Source organism: Pinus tabuliformis, chromosome 9, assembly GCF_031772625.1.
Source record: "Pinus tabuliformis cultivar Carrire ecotype Pingquan chromosome 9, CPIR1, whole genome shotgun sequence".
Taxonomy (NCBI): Eukaryota; Viridiplantae; Streptophyta; class Pinopsida; order Pinales; family Pinaceae; genus Pinus; species Pinus tabuliformis.
The window spans coordinates 534,312,360-534,331,437 of NC_142307.1; the positions used below are offsets into that span (position 1 = coordinate 534,312,360).

The 19,078-nt window shown below is 35.3% G+C and overlaps 1 protein-coding gene across 1 annotated transcript; it reads left to right on the plus strand.

Annotated features, from left to right (window-relative positions):
- Positions 1 to 1,460: 1,460 nt before the first annotated feature.
- On the plus strand, positions 1,461 to 4,537 carry LOC149149598 (heat shock cognate 70 kDa protein 2). The gene is made up of 2 exons (XM_089439609.1): positions 1,461 to 1,798; positions 2,613 to 4,537. The coding sequence occupies exons 1-2, from the start codon at positions 1,585 to 1,587 to the stop codon at positions 4,355 to 4,357; spliced, it is 1,959 nt and encodes a 652-aa protein (XP_089295735.1). The 5' UTR covers positions 1,461 to 1,584; the 3' UTR covers positions 4,358 to 4,537.
- Positions 4,538 to 19,078: the final 14,541 nt, after the last annotated feature.

Sequence of the window (19,078 nt, forward strand, 5' to 3'; positions counted from 1 at the left end):
AGCCACATAGTCACCACCAAAATTCTTAGCATAACATTAAGAGTAAAGCATTTCAACGCTCAGTTCTTCTAACAAATGAGCATAGGGGTGCTTGACTTAGCCTCATAATCTCTTGGTACTATAAGGCTAAAGGAAATCATGACAAATCAAAATCTTCTATCTAGTCTTTTCAATAATGATAAATAACCCGCTGTCTATCACTAAGAGGTCCATTACATTCATACCTCTCACCTAACTCAGAAATCCATCACAGTAACACTTGTACAACATTCGAGTTGAGCCACATAGTCACCACCATAAATCTCACCATAAGAACAATAGCAAAACATTTCAACGATAACTTTTTCAATGAGTAAGCATAGGGACACCTGAGTGTTTTTTTTTAATCACAAGAATTGGTAGACTTGCTGCATGTCACTGAGGAGACTTGGGATCAAGTTGGCGGGACTACCACTATACATCTAAGCCAAACACAACTGCCCACAAGCATGCAAGACGAATAAACTGAATTTTGAACATGGATATGGCCCCTATTTTCGCTAGTAAATACCTTTCAATGTAAGACCTCTACCAATGTTTGACCTGGCCTAATAAACTACCTGAATTTTTATTTCTAATAAAAAAATTAACCTAATAAACTACCCTTTCAATGTAAGACCTCTACCAATGTTTGACCTGGCCTAATAAACTACTTGAATTTTTATTTCTAATTAAAAAATTAACCTAATAAACTACCCGAGTTGATAAACTTATAGCGTATCACAAAAGAAATATAGAAAAGTTAATGACATTTTTTTAGTGTGGTTCACAAACACCCTGGTTAGTGAGTGGTCGCTACATCCACGGAAAAATGTAGGCCAATCGCCCCTTGGGCTACTGGCAAGACCTAACCCCAAGGGCTTCGGGCAGAATCAACCCTGTGACCTCCCGATGGCGAGACATGGTTTTTGACCAACTAAACTAACCTTTAAGAAAATTAATGACATTGCCACAATACACTTGAGCTTACTGCCACAGCCCACAAACCACACTAACACGTAAACCACGTTTAAAACCCTATATTAATTGGCAAACACTTTCGAGTGAGGAGGTCCACTATTTGCTTATAGCCTAATGAACTCAATGAGTTGATCTCACGACCTCCCGTAGCCCGAGGAGATCGGGGCAAACCTAAACCAGGGATCGAGGCAGTGGCCCCTGCAACACCATGCAACTTCCAAGAGAATAGTTTTCCAACCCCAACTCAAATTGCCCACGTCATCGATCTCCACGTCAGCCATGCGAAATTTACTGTCCATGACAGCAAACATTTCTTCCGCCACGTTGACTAATCTGACCCGTCAGACGAGCACCATATCGGACGGCAGGAGGAGGAGAACGACGAAGGTTCTGGAATCATCTGGTAATTAGGGTTAGGGTTAGAGGTCTGCCTCCTGAACCTATTTATGGTATTCAAGGTCACCATTGAATACCAAGGTAGGAGGGTAGAGACTTTGCTGCTCTGCCTTTGAAGTATCCGTTGCATCTCTGTGTTATTTAATCGTTCTTTGAATTTGGGGGTAATATCTTCTGTAGAGTTTTGAAATGGCCGGCAAGGGAGAGGGCCCTGCGATCGGTATAGATCTCGGTACTACGTATTCCTGCGTTGGGGTGTGGCAGCATGACAGAGTGGAGATCATCGCCAATGACCAAGGGAACAGGACCACTCCCTCCTATGTGGGTTTCACTGATACTGAGCGACTCATTGGAGACGCCGCAAAGAATCAGGTCGCCATGAATCCCACCAATACCGTTTTTGGTTAGTACACAAGTCTCTGAGATCCGTTTTTTCTTGTTAAAAACTTGTCTTTTGCATTAATGTTTCTGGGTTGTGGGTGTCCGATGTTCTGATTTGCTTGAATTTCTGGATCTCATCGACTCAGATCTTTAGGGTTTAGTTTTGGGGTTGGATCTATGTTTCCGGAGCCCTGGCCTCCTCTATATGCTGTGTCTGTGTTTGTGTTGTATTAGATCTGCTTTCAAAAACAGTATGGATAGGTTGCGGCTGTCAGAGATCTATATGAGCTGATTTAGAGTCTATTTTATATGCTAAAATGCTTATAGTGGAAACGCCTGTATTGCAATATGAAACTTTATCCTGGCCCAAAATCGATGGATTGCTATCTAGCAATGGCCCTGTTGACTAGCATGTGGACTACCAAGCTTTTGTTTTCTTCTTAGGGTTACTGTTAATATGACATTCTGAAGAAACGACATGCAGAAAAATGTATTCAGATTGGGTGGAGGTTTAGCCATCAGGGGGCTTCTGTTATGTGTGTCTGATTTGTCAATGTTAATGTTATCAGTTTTTTGGGTTATATTTCATATGTAATATGTTTGATAACGAAGTTTAGTTGGGTGTTCTACTATCCATCTTTGGGAATTGTTTATTAGGTTATGGGTATGTTTCTTTGAATTGAGATATTCGAGATGCATGTGTGATCTGTTTGGGCTTTCGATAACCTCTCGGGATTTTGGACGAGCATCATCTTTTCAAGTAGATCTATTTTGAATAAAGAACAGTTGTTGTTTTGATCTATCTAGATCCTGAATATTGGGTTATTTTGATGCAGATGCCAAGAGATTGATTGGAAGGCGTTTTAGTGACGCTACTGTTCAGAGTGACATCAAGTTGTGGCCTTTTAAGTTAATTCCGGGGCCTGCTGACAAGCCCATGATTGTTGTTAATTACAAAGGCGAGGAGAAGCAGTTCGCTGCAGAGGAGATCTCATCCATGGTGTTGATGAAGATGAGGGAGATTGCAGATGCTTACCTTGGTGTCACAATAAAGAATGCCGTTGTCACTGTTCCTGCATATTTCAATGACTCCCAGAGGCAGGCTACCAAGGATGCTGGAGTGATTGCTGGGTTGAATGTGATGAGAATAATCAATGAGCCTACTGCTGCTGCTATTGCCTATGGTTTGGACAAGAAGGCTGGCAGTGTGGGTGAGAAAAATGTATTGATCTTTGATTTGGGTGGTGGAACATTTGATGTTTCACTTTTGACTATTGAAGAGGGTATTTTTGAAGTGAAGTCTACTGCTGGTGACACCCATCTGGGTGGTGAAGATTTTGATAATAGGATGGTTAACCACTTTGTACAAGAATTTAAAAGGAAGTTCAAGAAGGATATTAGTGGTAGTGCTAGGGCTTTGAGAAGATTGAGGACCGCTTGTGAAAGGGCCAAGAGGACTCTTTCATCCACTGCTCAGACAACCATAGAGATTGATTCTTTGTATGAAGGTATCGACTTTTATTCAACAATTACTAGAGCTAGGTTCGAAGAACTGAATATGGATCTATTCAGAAATTGTATGGAGCCTGTTGAAAAGTGTTTGAGAGATGCTAAGATGGATAAAAGCTCTATCCATGATGTTGTTTTGGTTGGTGGGTCTACTAGAATTCCCAAAGTGCAACAGTTGTTGCAGGACTTCTTTAATGGGAAAGAGCTCTGCAAGAGCATTAACCCCGATGAGGCTGTTGCCTATGGTGCTGCAGTGCAGGCTGCTATTCTAAGTGGAGAAGGCAATGAGAAGGTTCAAGACCTGTTACTTCTTGATGTTACTCCTCTCTCCCTTGGTCTGGAGACAGCAGGCGGTGTTATGACTGTTTTGATTCCTAGAAATACAACCATTCCTACAAAGAAAGAGCAGGTCTTCTCTACATACTCGGACAACCAACCCGGTGTTCTCATTCAAGTGTATGAAGGTGAGAGAACACGAACAAGAGACAACAATTTGTTGGGCAAGTTTGAATTGTCTGGTATCCCACCTGCTCCCAGAGGTGTTCCTCAAATTACAGTGTGCTTTGACATTGATGCCAATGGTATCTTGAATGTTTCGGCTGAGGACAAGACCACTGGACAGAAGAACAAGATTACAATCACCAATGACAAGGGTAGGTTGAGCAAGGAAGAGATTGAGAAGATGGTTCAGGAAGCTGAGAAGTACAAGTCTGAGGATGAAGAGCACAAGAGGAAGGTTGAGTCCAAAAACTCGTTGGAGAACTATGCTTATAACATGAGGAACACGATCAAGGATGAGAAAATTGCTGCCAAGGTGGATCCATCCGACAAGAAGAAGATTGACGATGCAATCGAGCAGGCAATCCAATGGTTGGATAACAACCAGCTGGCTGAGGCTGATGAATTTGATGATAAAATGAAGGAACTTGAGAGCATCTGCAACCCGATAATTGCAAAGATGTATCAAGGTGCAAGTGGTGACGTGCCTGGAGGTGGCTTTGGTGGCGTTCCTCCTGAGGGTGGACCGTCCAGTGGTGGAGGTGTTGGCCCTAAGATTGAAGAAGTGGACTAATCTGTCTCTCAAAATGCATATGATATTACTGTATTTTCTGTCGTAAGAATTATATTACTATTAGCATAATTTTGATGTTGAAATTTATATTTAATGATGCAATTGCCGGCTATTATGGCGATTTTATGTTAATGTTGAACCTCGATGCAATAGATGGCCATTGCGGTGATTTCATACGTACTTGTGGTGTTGGAATATTTATTTGATGTCGCAGTTAAGGGCTTTACGATGATTTTCTATTTGATTTTCTGTTTTAATTTCATAGAATGATCCACTTGATAATGGCAAAATCAGTGACTGTTGTAATTTTGTATGCTTTTATCATTTGATGAATGTCTTTTTGCTTTCATCATGCTGTTGATATCGTTTTGGATATTAGGCATAGCAGTTGGTTAGTCAAAGCACATACAGGTCAAAATAACTTTTAACAGCTGCAACCACTTACAGCTCTCCAAATTTTTTAGAAGCTGGTCTCCTCAAAAGACTTCTGACTTATTAACTAGTCAGGTTGCTTTTTCTCTAAGAATAGTGCAACGCACGTCTATCTATGGGATTATTTTTAAAAATATTTCAGCCAAAAATTTGAAGTCTCTTTTTTTAAAATATTTCAGAAAATTTAAAGTCTATTATGAGAATTTATGGAAAGAATTATCATGAAAAAAATTATTGACAATTTGAAGACATTTTCAGAAGATTACATTAGTAGAATGAGGAAGAAATTACCTTGGTAGAATAGTAGAATGAGGCTGACACATTAGTAGAAATGAGACTGATCCATTTCGAACCAAACAGTGGTTCATGATCATTGATAGAATAAGGACCAGTGTGGTTAGTCAAAGCACATACAGGTCAAAATAACTTTTAACAGCTGGGTTTTACAACCACTTACAGCTCTCCAAATTTTTTAGAAGCTGGTCTCTTCAAAAGACTACTTCTTAACTAGTCAGGTTGCTTTTTCTCTAAGAATAGTGCAACGCACGTCTATCTATGGGATTGTTTTTAAAAATATTTAAGCCAAAAATTTGAAGTCTCTTTTGTTAGAATATTTGAAGTCTCTTTTTTAAAGAATATTTCAGAAAATTTGAAGTCCATTGTGAGAATTTATGGAAAGAATTATCATGAACAAAAATTATTGACTATCTGAAGAATTATCATGAACAAAAATCTGAAGACATTTTCAGAAGATCACATTGGTAGGATGAGGGAGAAATTACATTGATAAGATAGTAGAATGAGGCTGACACATTAGTAGAATGAGACTGATCCATTTCGAACCGAACAGTGGTTCATGATCAATGATCATGAGTACCAGTGTGGTTCCTGATCATTGATAGAATGAGGTTGTGATCATTGATAGAATGAGGTTGTGGTTCATGATCATTGATAGAATGAGGTTGATGTTTTTGGAACCAATAATTTTGTAATTCATGATTAGAACAAGATTGTAATTAAGATGTCAATATTTATTGATAGAATCAGGACAAGATTGTAATTAAGATGTTGAAATTTATTGATAGAATGAGGACTAGTGTGGTTTATCATCATTGGTAGCAATGAGTAGTTCATGATCAGGACAAAATTGTAATTAAGATGTTGAAATTTATTAACAAGATTGTAATTAAGATATTGAAATTTATTAATAAAATTGTAATTAAGATATTGAAATTTTAATATATTGTAATTAAGATATTGAAATTTATTAATAAAGATTCTGTTAAGCTCCGGACGCTGAAATTTTGTGGGCATACAGCCCGACTGTGATATTCATTCAAATTTGCAAGTTTATACGTTAGTGGGTATACGGCCCTGATTGTAACATTCTTTCAAATTTTGAAGTTTATACCTGAGCGGACATGGCCCTGATTGTAACGTTCTTTCAAATTTTGAAGTTTATACCTGAGCGGACATAGGCTATTTATACAAGTTTATACGTGAGTGGGTTTACGGCCCTTATTGTAACATTCTTTAAAATTTTGAAGTTTATACCCGAGTGGAAATACAGCCCCGATTGTGGTATTCTTTTATTACAAGTTTATGCCTTAGCAGGCATATGATTTATACGCAATACTGTATGAAGCTAGGGGGTTCATTCAGCCATATGATTTATACGCATGGTATGAAGCTATGGATCATTCAGCGATGCACATGGTGACATATTCAAGTATTTATTAAAAAATTATTTATCGGAATCCTCCAATATTGCCATTCTTTGAGATCAAAGAAATTTATTAAGGCGAAAGTACCATATTTCGGACAAACTAATGTTTTACTGGGAAACAATGATGTTTTTTTACTAAAACAAATGTTTGTGGCTTCGTCTTGTTTGTGGCCTTGCCTACCAACGCCACAAGCAATTTCTCTGGCAAATTCTCACTGGAATTTGGTCTCTTTTTTCTTTCAAAAAAACGTCACAAGCAATTTCGCTTGGAAATTTTCAATTTCTGGCAATTTGGAATTTGGTGTTTTTCGCTTGGAAATTTTCAACTGGAATTTGGTTTGTGTTTTTTGTTTTTGTTGTTGTTTTTTTTTTTTTTTCGAAAAAACGCCACAAACAATTTCGCTTGGAAATTTTCTCTGGAATTTGGTCTTTTTTCTTAAAAAAACGTCACAAACAATTTTGTTTGGAAATTTTCACTGAAATTTAATCAGTCTTTTTTTCCTTTTCCCTCTGAAAAAAATCTGATTATAGCAGTGTTTTTCTTAAAAAAAAAATTGATTATAAGACTGTTTAAATGATTTTTTTAAAGGTGGAACTGGATTCAGTGTTAAACTTTGGGGCAACCAAAATCTGTAAGCTGAATAGCTTTGACCCAAATTTCACAAGGTTTCTGCTATAATTTTGTCAAAATCATGTTGGAATTTTCACTATTTGGAAAAGCAAAATTGTAATTTTTCTTGAATAGTAAACTTTCATTGGAACCTGACTTTTTTATCAGGAAAATCTGACCATAAGACCTAAATTTTCCAAGATTTCTGTTATAATTTTGTCAAAATCATGCTGGAATTTTCATTATTTCGAAGGCAAATTTGTAATTTTTCCTGGAAAGTAAGTTTTCATTGGAATCTGACTCTTTTTTTCTCAGAAAAATCTGACCATAGGACTGTTTGACCCAAATTTCCCCAGATTTCTGCTATAATTTATATAATATTATAATGCTAAAATATTATTATAATATTTATCATATGTTATTTAACTGAAAAGTATGAGTTAATATTAATATTAAAAATTGTTAGAATAATATATTAAAATTGCTAGAAATAATAGTTAGTAATTTAAAGGGTTTAATAATAAATAATAATTAATATTATATTATTATTATAATAATGTTATAGTATTAGTCTTAAGTAAGGATTAAAATAATCTTGAGTGTGGTTCAGATCATCCAACGGCTAAGTTTGACTAGAAAAAGAGCTATATTGAAAAAAATGGCTATATAAGGTCAAACTAGATAAATGGCTAAGGTTGACCAAGAATGGCTAGATATGACTAATCAATTTTAATTATATAATATTATAATGCTAAAATATTATTATAACATTTATCATATGTTATTTAAGTGAAAAGTTCGAGTTAATATTAATATTAAAAATTGTTAGAAATAATATATTAAAATTGCTAGAAATAATAGTTAGTAATTGAAAGGGTTTAATAATAAATAATAAATAATATTATATTATTATTATAATAATGTTATAGTATTAGTCTTAAGTAAGGATTAAAATAATCTTAGTTATCGTCATATTATATGTACTATGTCCCTTCAGATTATTCATGATAAGGGGGAATATTAATATTTAACATATATCAAAATATGTTAAATTTATATTCATTAATATAAATTTAATAGATCTATGGATAATATTACCGTTTTTTTAGTCAAACCTAGCTATTGGATGATCTCCTAACCCTATTTAATATGCAGCCTATCTGGTTCTTTAACTTGTCTTGACGATGAACCACACGTGGGTTTGAAACGCGTCGACAAATGTTCTATCATGTGATTTACGCCTCGTTGGTTTGAAACGCGTCGACAAATGTTCTATCATGTGATTTATGCCAAAAAAACTTTTCTTGCCTCAGTGCAACAATTATTAAAGTTGTTATTCAAGTATTTATTGAGATGTTAGGTTTTTTACGAGATCTATATTCTCACATATTGTTATATTTATTATGTATTTTGTGTTTTTATAGTTTTATAATAAATTTTATTTTATTGATGACATTTCAAATATATGTAATTTTTTCATAATGAACTCATATAAGTTATAAATAAAGTATAAAAAATAATTAAAAAAATATATGTATATATATTTATTTTTAAGTAAGAAAAAGTTTTGTAAATTTCATATTTACAAATATTTTAATATAAACATTAAATTACTTTAATATAAACATATTTATTTATGATGATGATGATGGTTAACGTCCATTGAGACCAAACTTTGGTCTATCTAACCTAAAGAAATGGATTATTTAGTTTGATTTAAGATTTTATTCCTATGCTAAAAAAGTTTGGAGAGAAGCTCACTATAATTTTGACATCGTAAAAGGCTAGGAAGGTCAATATTGCAACAAAGATTATGAAACTGAGATCTAATGTGGTTTTACGTGGGGCACTTTAAGAGGAAGTGATTTTCATCTTCAATGTTCATATTCTCACAAAGATGGCAGATCGTTTCCATCCATGGTGTTTTAAGAACTGACCAAAGACTTATTTCACTATGGAGCTCATGAGAGTTCGTTTTAATCTTGGCTATATTAATTTTCTTCTTTGAGCTAGTTAAAACAGAGAGATACTTTTGATCTTCTAGGGTGAGGTTGATGACTTCCTTATAATATCTTAATTTTATTTTAACTGCTAAATCTTTTTCACACCACATTTTTTCTTTGAACTTAGAAGTAATAATATTTTTAATGTTTGGGCCTGGAGTATGCCCTAAAACTGCTTCTGCTTGGCTAAGAGCTCGTCTTCCTCGGACGTAAGGAAACAGGGTAACGGCCCAAGACCCAGAGGCATCTGGCAGGAGTGAAAGTCTGCTCCCTTACGGACCACCAGCGGGTTATTTCAGGTGGCGTGGTTTTCCTTGATAACAGTGATGTGTCAACTGACATTCGCGGATAGCAGCCAGAGATGGCTGTCCTCACTGTTGGTTTGACAAACTGAGTTTGATAGGTTTTTCCACCTTTTGAAAAAAAAAAAAAAAACAATATTTTTAATGTTATTAATGTTTTGCAATGGAGCATTTTTGTTGAGCTTCCAATGGTTTAACTAGGGCCTTGCGTTTTTATACCAACCTCGTATGAGCCTTAGGTGGTTTTGGCTGGAATTTAAAGCTAGCTTAGGGAGTCTATGGTCTCCTATGTTATTGAGCTTGTGCTTGTACAATAGAAGCCTAGTCATAGCTAGGCTCTCGATAGGGGAAAGACCCACTTCTATAAGGAGAATAGGATAGGGTGTATTGCTTTTAATTTTGAGGTTATATGTTATAAAACGCTTCTGGATTTGCTCAATTTTTCTCTAGGGATTCTCTAGAGATGCGACAACCCCAAATCACATCCATATAATATAACAGGATTGACTAAAGTTTCAAAGAGGGACTTCTTTCTATCCCACATTACGAGGTTTGCCATTTTACAATTATTTTCAATACAAAATAATCTTTCCACCTGTGATTAATCCTTTTCTCAATGCTATAGTTCCAAATGAGTTTGTGATGAATATCAATTCCTCAATACTTGTATGAAGACACTTCCTTCAAGTTACTATTGTCATACATAAAATTAGCATAAGTATCCTTCTTGGATTTGATAATGATAACTTTTTAACAGTCATACCCATGGTAGAGCATAAATCCTTAAGAAGTTTAAGTTGTTTATGAAGATCAGATGGACACCTTGCGAGAAGAACAATATCGTCAGCATAGAGAAGAAGGATGATGACTTTCCAGCTAAGATCGTGCCAGCACAACCTACTTCCTCTAAACAACCTTCTAACTTGTCAATGTAAATGCCAAATAGGGTGGGGGAGAGGGGGCAACCTTGTTTAACTCCGATATTACACTTACTATCTTTCGAACACCCCTCATTAATCCTTAACTTGGAAATTACATTCTCGTATAACTTTATAGCGACAACTCTCAACTCGAAATGAACCTTTAGCTCTTCTAATCTATTCCACATGTTGTTTCTAGGAACCGTATCGAAAGCCTTTCTAAAGTCCACAAAGCAACAAAAGTGATTGGATTTATCATTGCGACATTCCTCCACAATGATCTTAAGCGTAACGAGGTGGTCCGTTGTTGAGTGCTGCCTTCTAAAACCCACTTGGTCTTTAACCTGCTTACTTTCACTTTCAAGCCATATGCTCAACTTATTTTCTAAAATAGTACCATATAACTTGGCTAAGAGAGCGCTGATCATAATAGTCCGATAATTAGAGGGGTTATTTGCATCCCCATTTTAAAAAATAGGGATAATGAGGCTCTGAGTCCATGGTTTAGGGAACCCTTGCTTGATCGCTTGTGGATGTGGGGGATGAGGACAAGACCTCCAATTTTTAAGATTTCTGCCTGGTGACCTTCAATGTCCTTAGCTTTCCCATTTTCCAGGCGTTTAACCCCAAAATCAATGTCTTCTAATGAAAAAACTTCTTTCGTTGTGAGAAGGGTTTCAAAGTTATCCATGACATTTGGAGATTCATAAAGATTTTTAAGATAGCAATTCCAGTCGTGTAAATAAATTTTATTATTATCTTTAGTTTTCCTAGTTAGAAATTGCCTCCAGAATTTCTTAGGAGCTACCTTAGAGAGGTGTAAGAGATTCTCTTGTCTTTTACGAATATACTGGCTTTTTATCCTTTTAGTTAGGGTTTTGTATATTTTTATCTTGCCAATTTTAAGAGATTCATCAACAACTTAATTGCTCTCCTCGCACTTTTACAATCTTTGTCATACCATGGGTTGGTTTTGCTATTTCTTTTATTACTTAAAACTTCAATTGAGAACTTGTTAATAGAATATGAGAGGGTTGTAATAAAATAATGATAGAGGTCTTCCATGTTGTCTATTCTAGATAAATGAAGCAAATTAGTTTTTAATTCATTTAGAAAGAGATCATTTTTATTTCTATTAAAGATTAAGTTCTTTTGGCTATAAGGATTATCTTCTATGGGATCTCTATGCATGACAAAATTGAGAGTTATAAGTAAAGGCCTATGATCAGAGTCAGGTTCGCGGTCGTTTAAGATGTCAAAATTTATTATTTTGTTGTATAAAGGTAGATCGGAAATAACATAGTCTACTAAGCCCATGGATGCAGGTCATCTGGCTAGAATTGGGCCACTTCTTTAGATCGTTGTAAATTATGAGATCTTGAGCACTACAAAGCTTGACTATCTCTGACCCAAAAAAATTCTCCCCGAGGTCTTCAGAGCTCCTTTTGTACCAGCTAGCCAGAGTAAAGTCTTCGTCTAACCAAAGAGGATTAGGGTTGGAATGATTGCTTAGAAGAATAGCTTGGTTGTTTGAAGTTCAAGCATTAAAGTCACCCATTAAAAGGATATTACCTTCATTCTTTAGGCTAGAAATATCATTCTCTAAACCATTGTAAGGACTATTTTTATCTAGATTTTTTTTCTTATAGAAGTTAGAATTGATGGGGAAAAATAACAGATTGCTATGTAGGTCTTTTTATTATAATGTCAGTAATCTCTATCCAACTATATTGGTTGTAAGGGTTGTTTTTATAAATCCTAGCATGGGGGGAGATGTTCTTCTTAATGTAACAAGCTATACCCCCAATGCCTCAACGGGAGGATCACTTGTTCCAGGTAGACCATAGTGCAAAGCCATCTATGTTAGGGACCTTAGATTCTTCATGCTCCTAAGTTTCAACAAGCAATATAATATCAACATCGTTCGAGATCCAACTTAGCTTGGGGCCTTTGTTCCATGGAAAGCCTCGACAGTTCCAAGAAAGAATCCGGAGCATGTTGAATTGCTATTTATTACTTTTTTTTTGGTTTCTATCTCGAATAACGGTGTTTCTATTTCTGATTATTGCCCGTTTTCCTTCCTTTCTAGCTTCTCTTACCTTTTGAACCTCCTTTCTTAATTTTGCTTGATCTTCTTGAATGAGATCTCATTTATAAATATTTCTGTTCCTTTTAGACTTGAGGTTTTGCGAAGTATGTCATATTTATGGTCAATAGAGCTCACTTTTATTTGGATCAACCTTCCTTTATTCTCAGTTAATTTCCCCAACCTCGTTGCTTCTGTGAAACACATTGTTTCAATTTGTAATTTATTATGTAATTCTGTTTGGGCTATGGCTAAAGTATCCTCGTCTACCTCCTCTTTCAAATCGAAGATTATAAGGTTCAAGGCCCTTTTGTTATGCTCACGGTCTAATTCTATCAATTTTTTCATTTCATCTTTAATTGGTTTGATATCTAATTTCCCTGCCACACTAATTTAAGGTGAGATGGCTATTAATTTTTTCTTCTAGTTCTTTAATCATGTCCTTCATTTTAAGACTCTCTAAAGTATCAACATCTCCTTACTGGAATGTTTGGTTCGTATCTTGGTTTTGTTTTTCTATAACCTGCAACCTAGTCTCTATTGCCTCCATTTTATTCTCCAATAGTTCTATTTTATTTTCTATTTGTTTTTGGATCTTGTCTTCAAAAGATGTGAATTTATTTTCCAGCATGGCTTTTAACTCTGTTTGTAACTTGACTTCTCTTTCTTCTCTATGTTTCTCTAAAGACTCTATATATTCATAAAGGCTCTGGAGAGTAACTATGCTAGGTCTACTTTTGGTAACCTTTGGTAGTTGTGGTGAATTATTCATACTTGAAAATATATGAGCATATATGTATTAGAAAAGATAAGGAATGTGTGCATCTGATATTAGTAAATCGGACCACAGACCCCCGGATCGAACCGCAACCCGCAGGCCGGATTGGATCTAGAAAGATGAATGGCTGAGACTGCAAAGATTGAAAAAGTATTTGGAAAAATCGCACCATAGAACCACCGAGACCACAAAACCACGCAGAGATGATTGAACCATATACATATCTACAAATACACGCAAATTATTTGACGAACCACTGAGACTGCAGAAACACGCAGAGATCTACACCCACAAAACCACGCAGAGATCTATTTATATAATGATCTAAGTGCCGTAGAGATTAGGTAAGAGATGGCACTACAGAACTGATGGCACCACAGAACCATGTAGAGATCTTCACTCGCAAAACCACATAGAGAGATGGCACCGCAGAATTGATGGCACCACAAAACCATGCAGAGATCTACACCTGCAGGACCATGCAAAGATCTTGTTATTATCACAGGATATGCCCAATTGAATCCTCAACTTCCATTACATAATTTTCTTTGTTATTCAATAAATCTATATATCTATATTAAATAATGCAATTAAATAACAATTATATATATACAAATAAAAATAAAAAGAATTATATTGATTTATCTTAATCTCAAAAGAGTTTTTAAAATGTAACAATATTATTATTAATTTTTTTTCGTTGTAACATTAAAAAAAATCCTAAAAAAAGTACTTGTGTTTTGTTTTTTTGTTTATAAAATTTTCAATAGTAATTCTATTCAACTTATAAACATTTCAATAGTAATTCTATTAAACTTGAAAAATAGGGACAAACTTACATTTTGCGCCCAAGAGAATTCAAGGGATAAAATTACATTTTTGCTCATGCTCGAGAGCATTCAATTATACCGGAGAGCATTAAATTATGTTAGCCAAAAGACCTATAAAAAACTAAGCACAAAACTCCAAGAAACATCATTCAATTATGTTAGCCAAAAGACCTATAAAAAACTAAGCACAAAACTCCAAGAAACATTCTTTTAATAATCAGAAGTCCCCATAAAAAAACAAAAGCTAAGCACAAAGCTCCCAGAAATATTTCTCCAATAATCTGAAGTCCCCATAAAGAACATAAAGCCCAAGAAAAACAACTATAAAAAATTACATTTTGGGGCTAAGTGTAAGGATACTTAACTACCTTTTTTGTCTTTCTTTTTCTTTACTTTTGGCCAAACTCCTTTGATTGAGAGTGGCATTTACAATTTTCAATTGATTCTTTTCCGCAATTTCCAATAAATATATATATATATATATATATATATATATAATTTAACATAAAAATATTTTTATATTGTTTGATTATGTGTTATTTTAGGATATAAATTATGTGTTTAAAGTTGAAGATGTTCAATATTTTGAGTAGACACACTATTTATAGGAAAAAAATCTGATTTTACTATGTTAATATAAGATGTTATCATATTAGAATTTTCATTTCACCATGAAAATAAAATGTCATTAAATTGATAGTAATAAAAAAGATTTTAACAATAAATTCTTTATTTCATTTTATTATATTCTATTTTCAGTAATAAATAAAATATAATTGATGATAAATTTATTTAAACATAACTTTATTATTTCAAAATTTGATAAAAATATAAATAAATTTCTTCCTGTTAAATCTAAATAGATAAATTTATTAAAAATGTCATTTGTGAATATATTATTTAAATTCACTATTTTTTAATATATTAAACAATAATGATATTTTATTATAAATATACAATAAAATGATATAAATGAAATCTATTTTATTATTTTGTTATATTATTTTGTTTTATTAAATAATAAAAATGTTGGGTTTGTTTGCTTTTTTTTTTTTTTTAATTGGGAAAAATAGTAATTTCCATTTATTTGTAGAAATAATTTAAAATTACATTTTGTATATACACGCTTTGTGTATATTCCATGATGTTTTTGAATATATATTTTCTAGGCTTGTAAGTTTCTTTTATATGCTTTCCAACTTTTGCCCAAAATTTACAAATATCACTTTTAGGATAATTACATCAAAATTGGTGAAAATTAAATTTTTCACTTGCTAGAAGACACGGTCTAGTAGACTACAAAAAAGTCATTATTCAAGAAGATTAAGAGTTCTCTTCCTGAGTGAGAAGGTCCCTATAGGGCGTGTGGTAGAAATCGTATAAATTGTTGTCTCACTGCCCCATGATTCACCAAAGACCTTGTTCCATTGCCAACCCGCTTTCTAGAGTCGACCAACTACCCGATTCCATTCCCTATAGATGTGAGAACATGTAAAGAAATTAAGATTCTATGAGCGACGATGTTTCTTCTAAAATAGGTACGAGTAAGATGTTTTTGCAAGCTTGTGTTTTGATGAGAAAATTAATTATTAGCACAAAATCTGCAAATACTTGTATTTGTGTGCATCCTTTTTCTACTGCAAAGAGCAACATGTTTTTACAAGCCAATATTTTAGCTTGATTGTTTGTCCTAGGGATGAGTCCCAATTTCACATGAAAGAAGTGAGATTATGAGAAAAGGAGAACAAATACTCCTTCGTTCCTCTGCCTTGAGTTACTAGGGGCTCCATCAAAATAAACCCATGGCTTAAAGCGGTCTAAATATGCCACTATCACTCTTGTTGGGGCTTCTTATTTTTCTTATAGGAAATGGGCTAAAATCGCTAGAGATTCCATGGCTATGTGCTTTAGGCCAAAATTTTTTCCTGAAAAATGACTCTGTTTCAAGCTAACCACACCCCCCAACCTATGATCAAAGGGAGTGCTTTGCAAGCACAATAGACAGGATTAGAGAGCAAAGCCCTCCAAGCTCCCTCCAAATCCTCCCCTTCCCATGCACCAATTTGTCCTGCAACATTTCTTCACATTCCATACCTGCTTATAGAAGGGACACTTCATGAACACATGTAGGGCCGATTCTTTTCCTCCCTTGCATAGGGGGTACCATCCTGACCCGTTCACATATATCTGTTGTAGCATGTCCCAAGTGGGGACCTTCTTCTCCATTAGACACCACATGAATAGTTTTTCCTTTGCACACCACCTTCTACAACCATTTCGATTTTGCTAAAGCTCTGATGGCCGTTAGGAAAATGTATCCAAGCTTGGGGTTGTAGGTTCCAAAGGGGCAAATACTCCAAACCAATTCATCCTCTCTGTTTATCAGCTATATTTGACTAGGTGTTAGGGCATTTAGGAAGCCACTCCATGCGTCTTGGAACTTTGCCTCTAATCCCAACTCTTCTGCTAATGTCCGTCCTTGTCTTCAAATGGTTGTGTTGGATGGGCTGGTGATATGAGTAAGTTTGGAGAATACTTTGTCTCTCATGTAATCAATTAAAGGTTGGGGGAGTACATGCCCATAACCAACACCTGGCCATGGATCGAGACCAATTCTCACCTAGTCTCCATTGCCTACTGTCCATGCTAACCCATTGCTGATGAGTTCAAAGGAGTTTAATGTTGAGATGTGTAACTTGGGAGGTACCCCCACAACCCTTGGGGTGTGAGGTTTGTGAGGAGTTGACCCATGAAAAATGTGTCTTGTGGACAATGTACCCAAGTGGTGGGCTAAAGACCCAAAGGAATGTATGAATTCAGAAGCCCTGAGCTAATGATTAGAGATCCTATAAATTTAGGAGACCTAAGGGGAGGTATCATACATCAAGTGAAATTCATCTAGCAGAGAAACAAGTGTAAGAAATGATACACAACCTCAGGAGGAAGCCACAATCCTGGAGTAAAGTGTATGGTTTGATTTTCTATGCTAAGGAAGGTCGAGTATGCTCTGAGACTAAAGTTGAGTTTTTGTGGAGGTTGGACATGTTATTTGGTGTGGTTCTAGGCATATGATCTGTGTTATATCTATGTGTATAGGGTCGAGTTGATTTCTGTTGTGTTAAGGAGGGTCGAGACCCTTAGTATTGTTTTATAGTGACACTGTAAGGCCTTTGGTGTAAGAGAAGTGAGGGCCGAGCTTCCTCAAAGCAATGTGAAGGTGTTAAGGGTTGACCATATGAGGTATATGCAAAGGTTTATGGTTTGAGGTGGCCATAGGGAAATATCAGACCACGAGGTGGTCGTAGATGCCGTTGATAGGTTCGAAAAAACTTAGTAATATAGCTGCATAGGGTCAAGTCTTCTCAGATATGTGTAGAGGTGATTTGGGAAGGTATGTTACATTGTTTCTATGTAGATAATTGCTAAGGTGAATGTGCGAAGGTCTATCCAGTAGAGGTGTGATTAGGCAACAATTTGAGGGCCTAATCTATAGTGATATTGAAGGGGACAAATCATTGTGAGCAGACCATATTTTGTAGCCTATGTTCAGTCACTTTAATGTTGTAAAGGGATCATGAGGAGGTTGAAATTTCAGTGCCTGTGTACAGTGACATTTGAAGTAGAAATCCACTGTTAGAAGGTAGATTTTAGGAGCTTATGTCTGTGACCCTTGGAGCAACATAGTCACTATAAGAAGGCAAAATTATTGAGTTGAAGTGTGCAAGTGAATATGAAGTTGCATACTTCCTTGTGAGTGGCTAAAAGTAGAGGTATTGGAGCAACAATATTCTCTTCGAGTATAGGTGGCAAAGGACTTGCTAAGTTTTCAAGACAAATGGATTGAAAGAACTGGTGTCAAGTGCTTCTTCAGCAAGTCAAGTTTTCTCTTGTTCTTGGGTATATCGATATTAAAATGTTGTTGACATCAAGCCCTAATTTTCCTTGTATCACGGCTAATTTTAAGGGCCATGATCTGTGGTACAAGAGTCCTATGTTTGTTGTATTAAAGTTGTAATACAATAAATTTTGGGTTTGTAAATCTATTGTGTACTTCATTGTTTCAGTACTGTACATTTTCCACTGTGCAAAGTGCTTGGAAGTTATGAAATTTCAGTGTGTTTGTGATAATGTTTTAGACATAAACCTGACTTTGAAGTGCCAAGGAAAATTCAACAATTAGTACAGCCCTCCGAATCACTGAAATGTTCGCTCTCGATTTATCCAACCTTCTAATCCAATCTTCCAACAAACTCAGAGCAATGCATTTTTGAGTGACTACAGATGTCCATAGGCTATGCATTGAGAGAAATCTCCATCCACACTTAGAAGTCAAATATTTTGAGAACATGAATATTTTTTTCAAGCCCCAACCTCCAAGATCTTTGGCACCGCTGTTTTATCCCATTTGACCCAAGGAAGCACCCTATGTTCCTACTCGCCAAACAAAAGAAAATTGAAACAAATTCTTCTAATTTTTTCCAAGATACGTTTTGGAATCCATGCTAGTGACATCCAATATATCATAATGGTTTCTAATACCGATTTTATCAGATCTAAGTGATATTCCCTTGATAGCCACCTGAATCACCAACTTTTCAATCTTTTCTCCACCTTGGAAATGAGTCAGTGCTAATCCTCCTTTATATAATAGTTTGGTTTTAGTTGAAATCTCAGGTACTTTAAACCCTCATCTAGTGGTTTAGTTTCGTATGGAAGAAGTTGGGTTATATGGTGAATCCCCCCATATTCCAAGTTATGAAGGGAGATTGTGGAATTTCTGTTATCTATTATCATTCTCATGGCTTTCCCATAAAGAGTAAGAATCCTGATCAACTTGTCCACCTCTCTTGGAAGATATGGCATTTCAGTGTGTTTGTGATCGTGTTTTAGACATAACCTGATTTTGAAGTGCCAAGGAAAATTCAACATTTAGTACTACCCTCCAAATCACTGAAATTTTTGCTCATGACTTATCCACCCTTCTAATCCAATCTTCCAGCAAACTCAGAGAAATGCATTTTTGAGTGACTACCA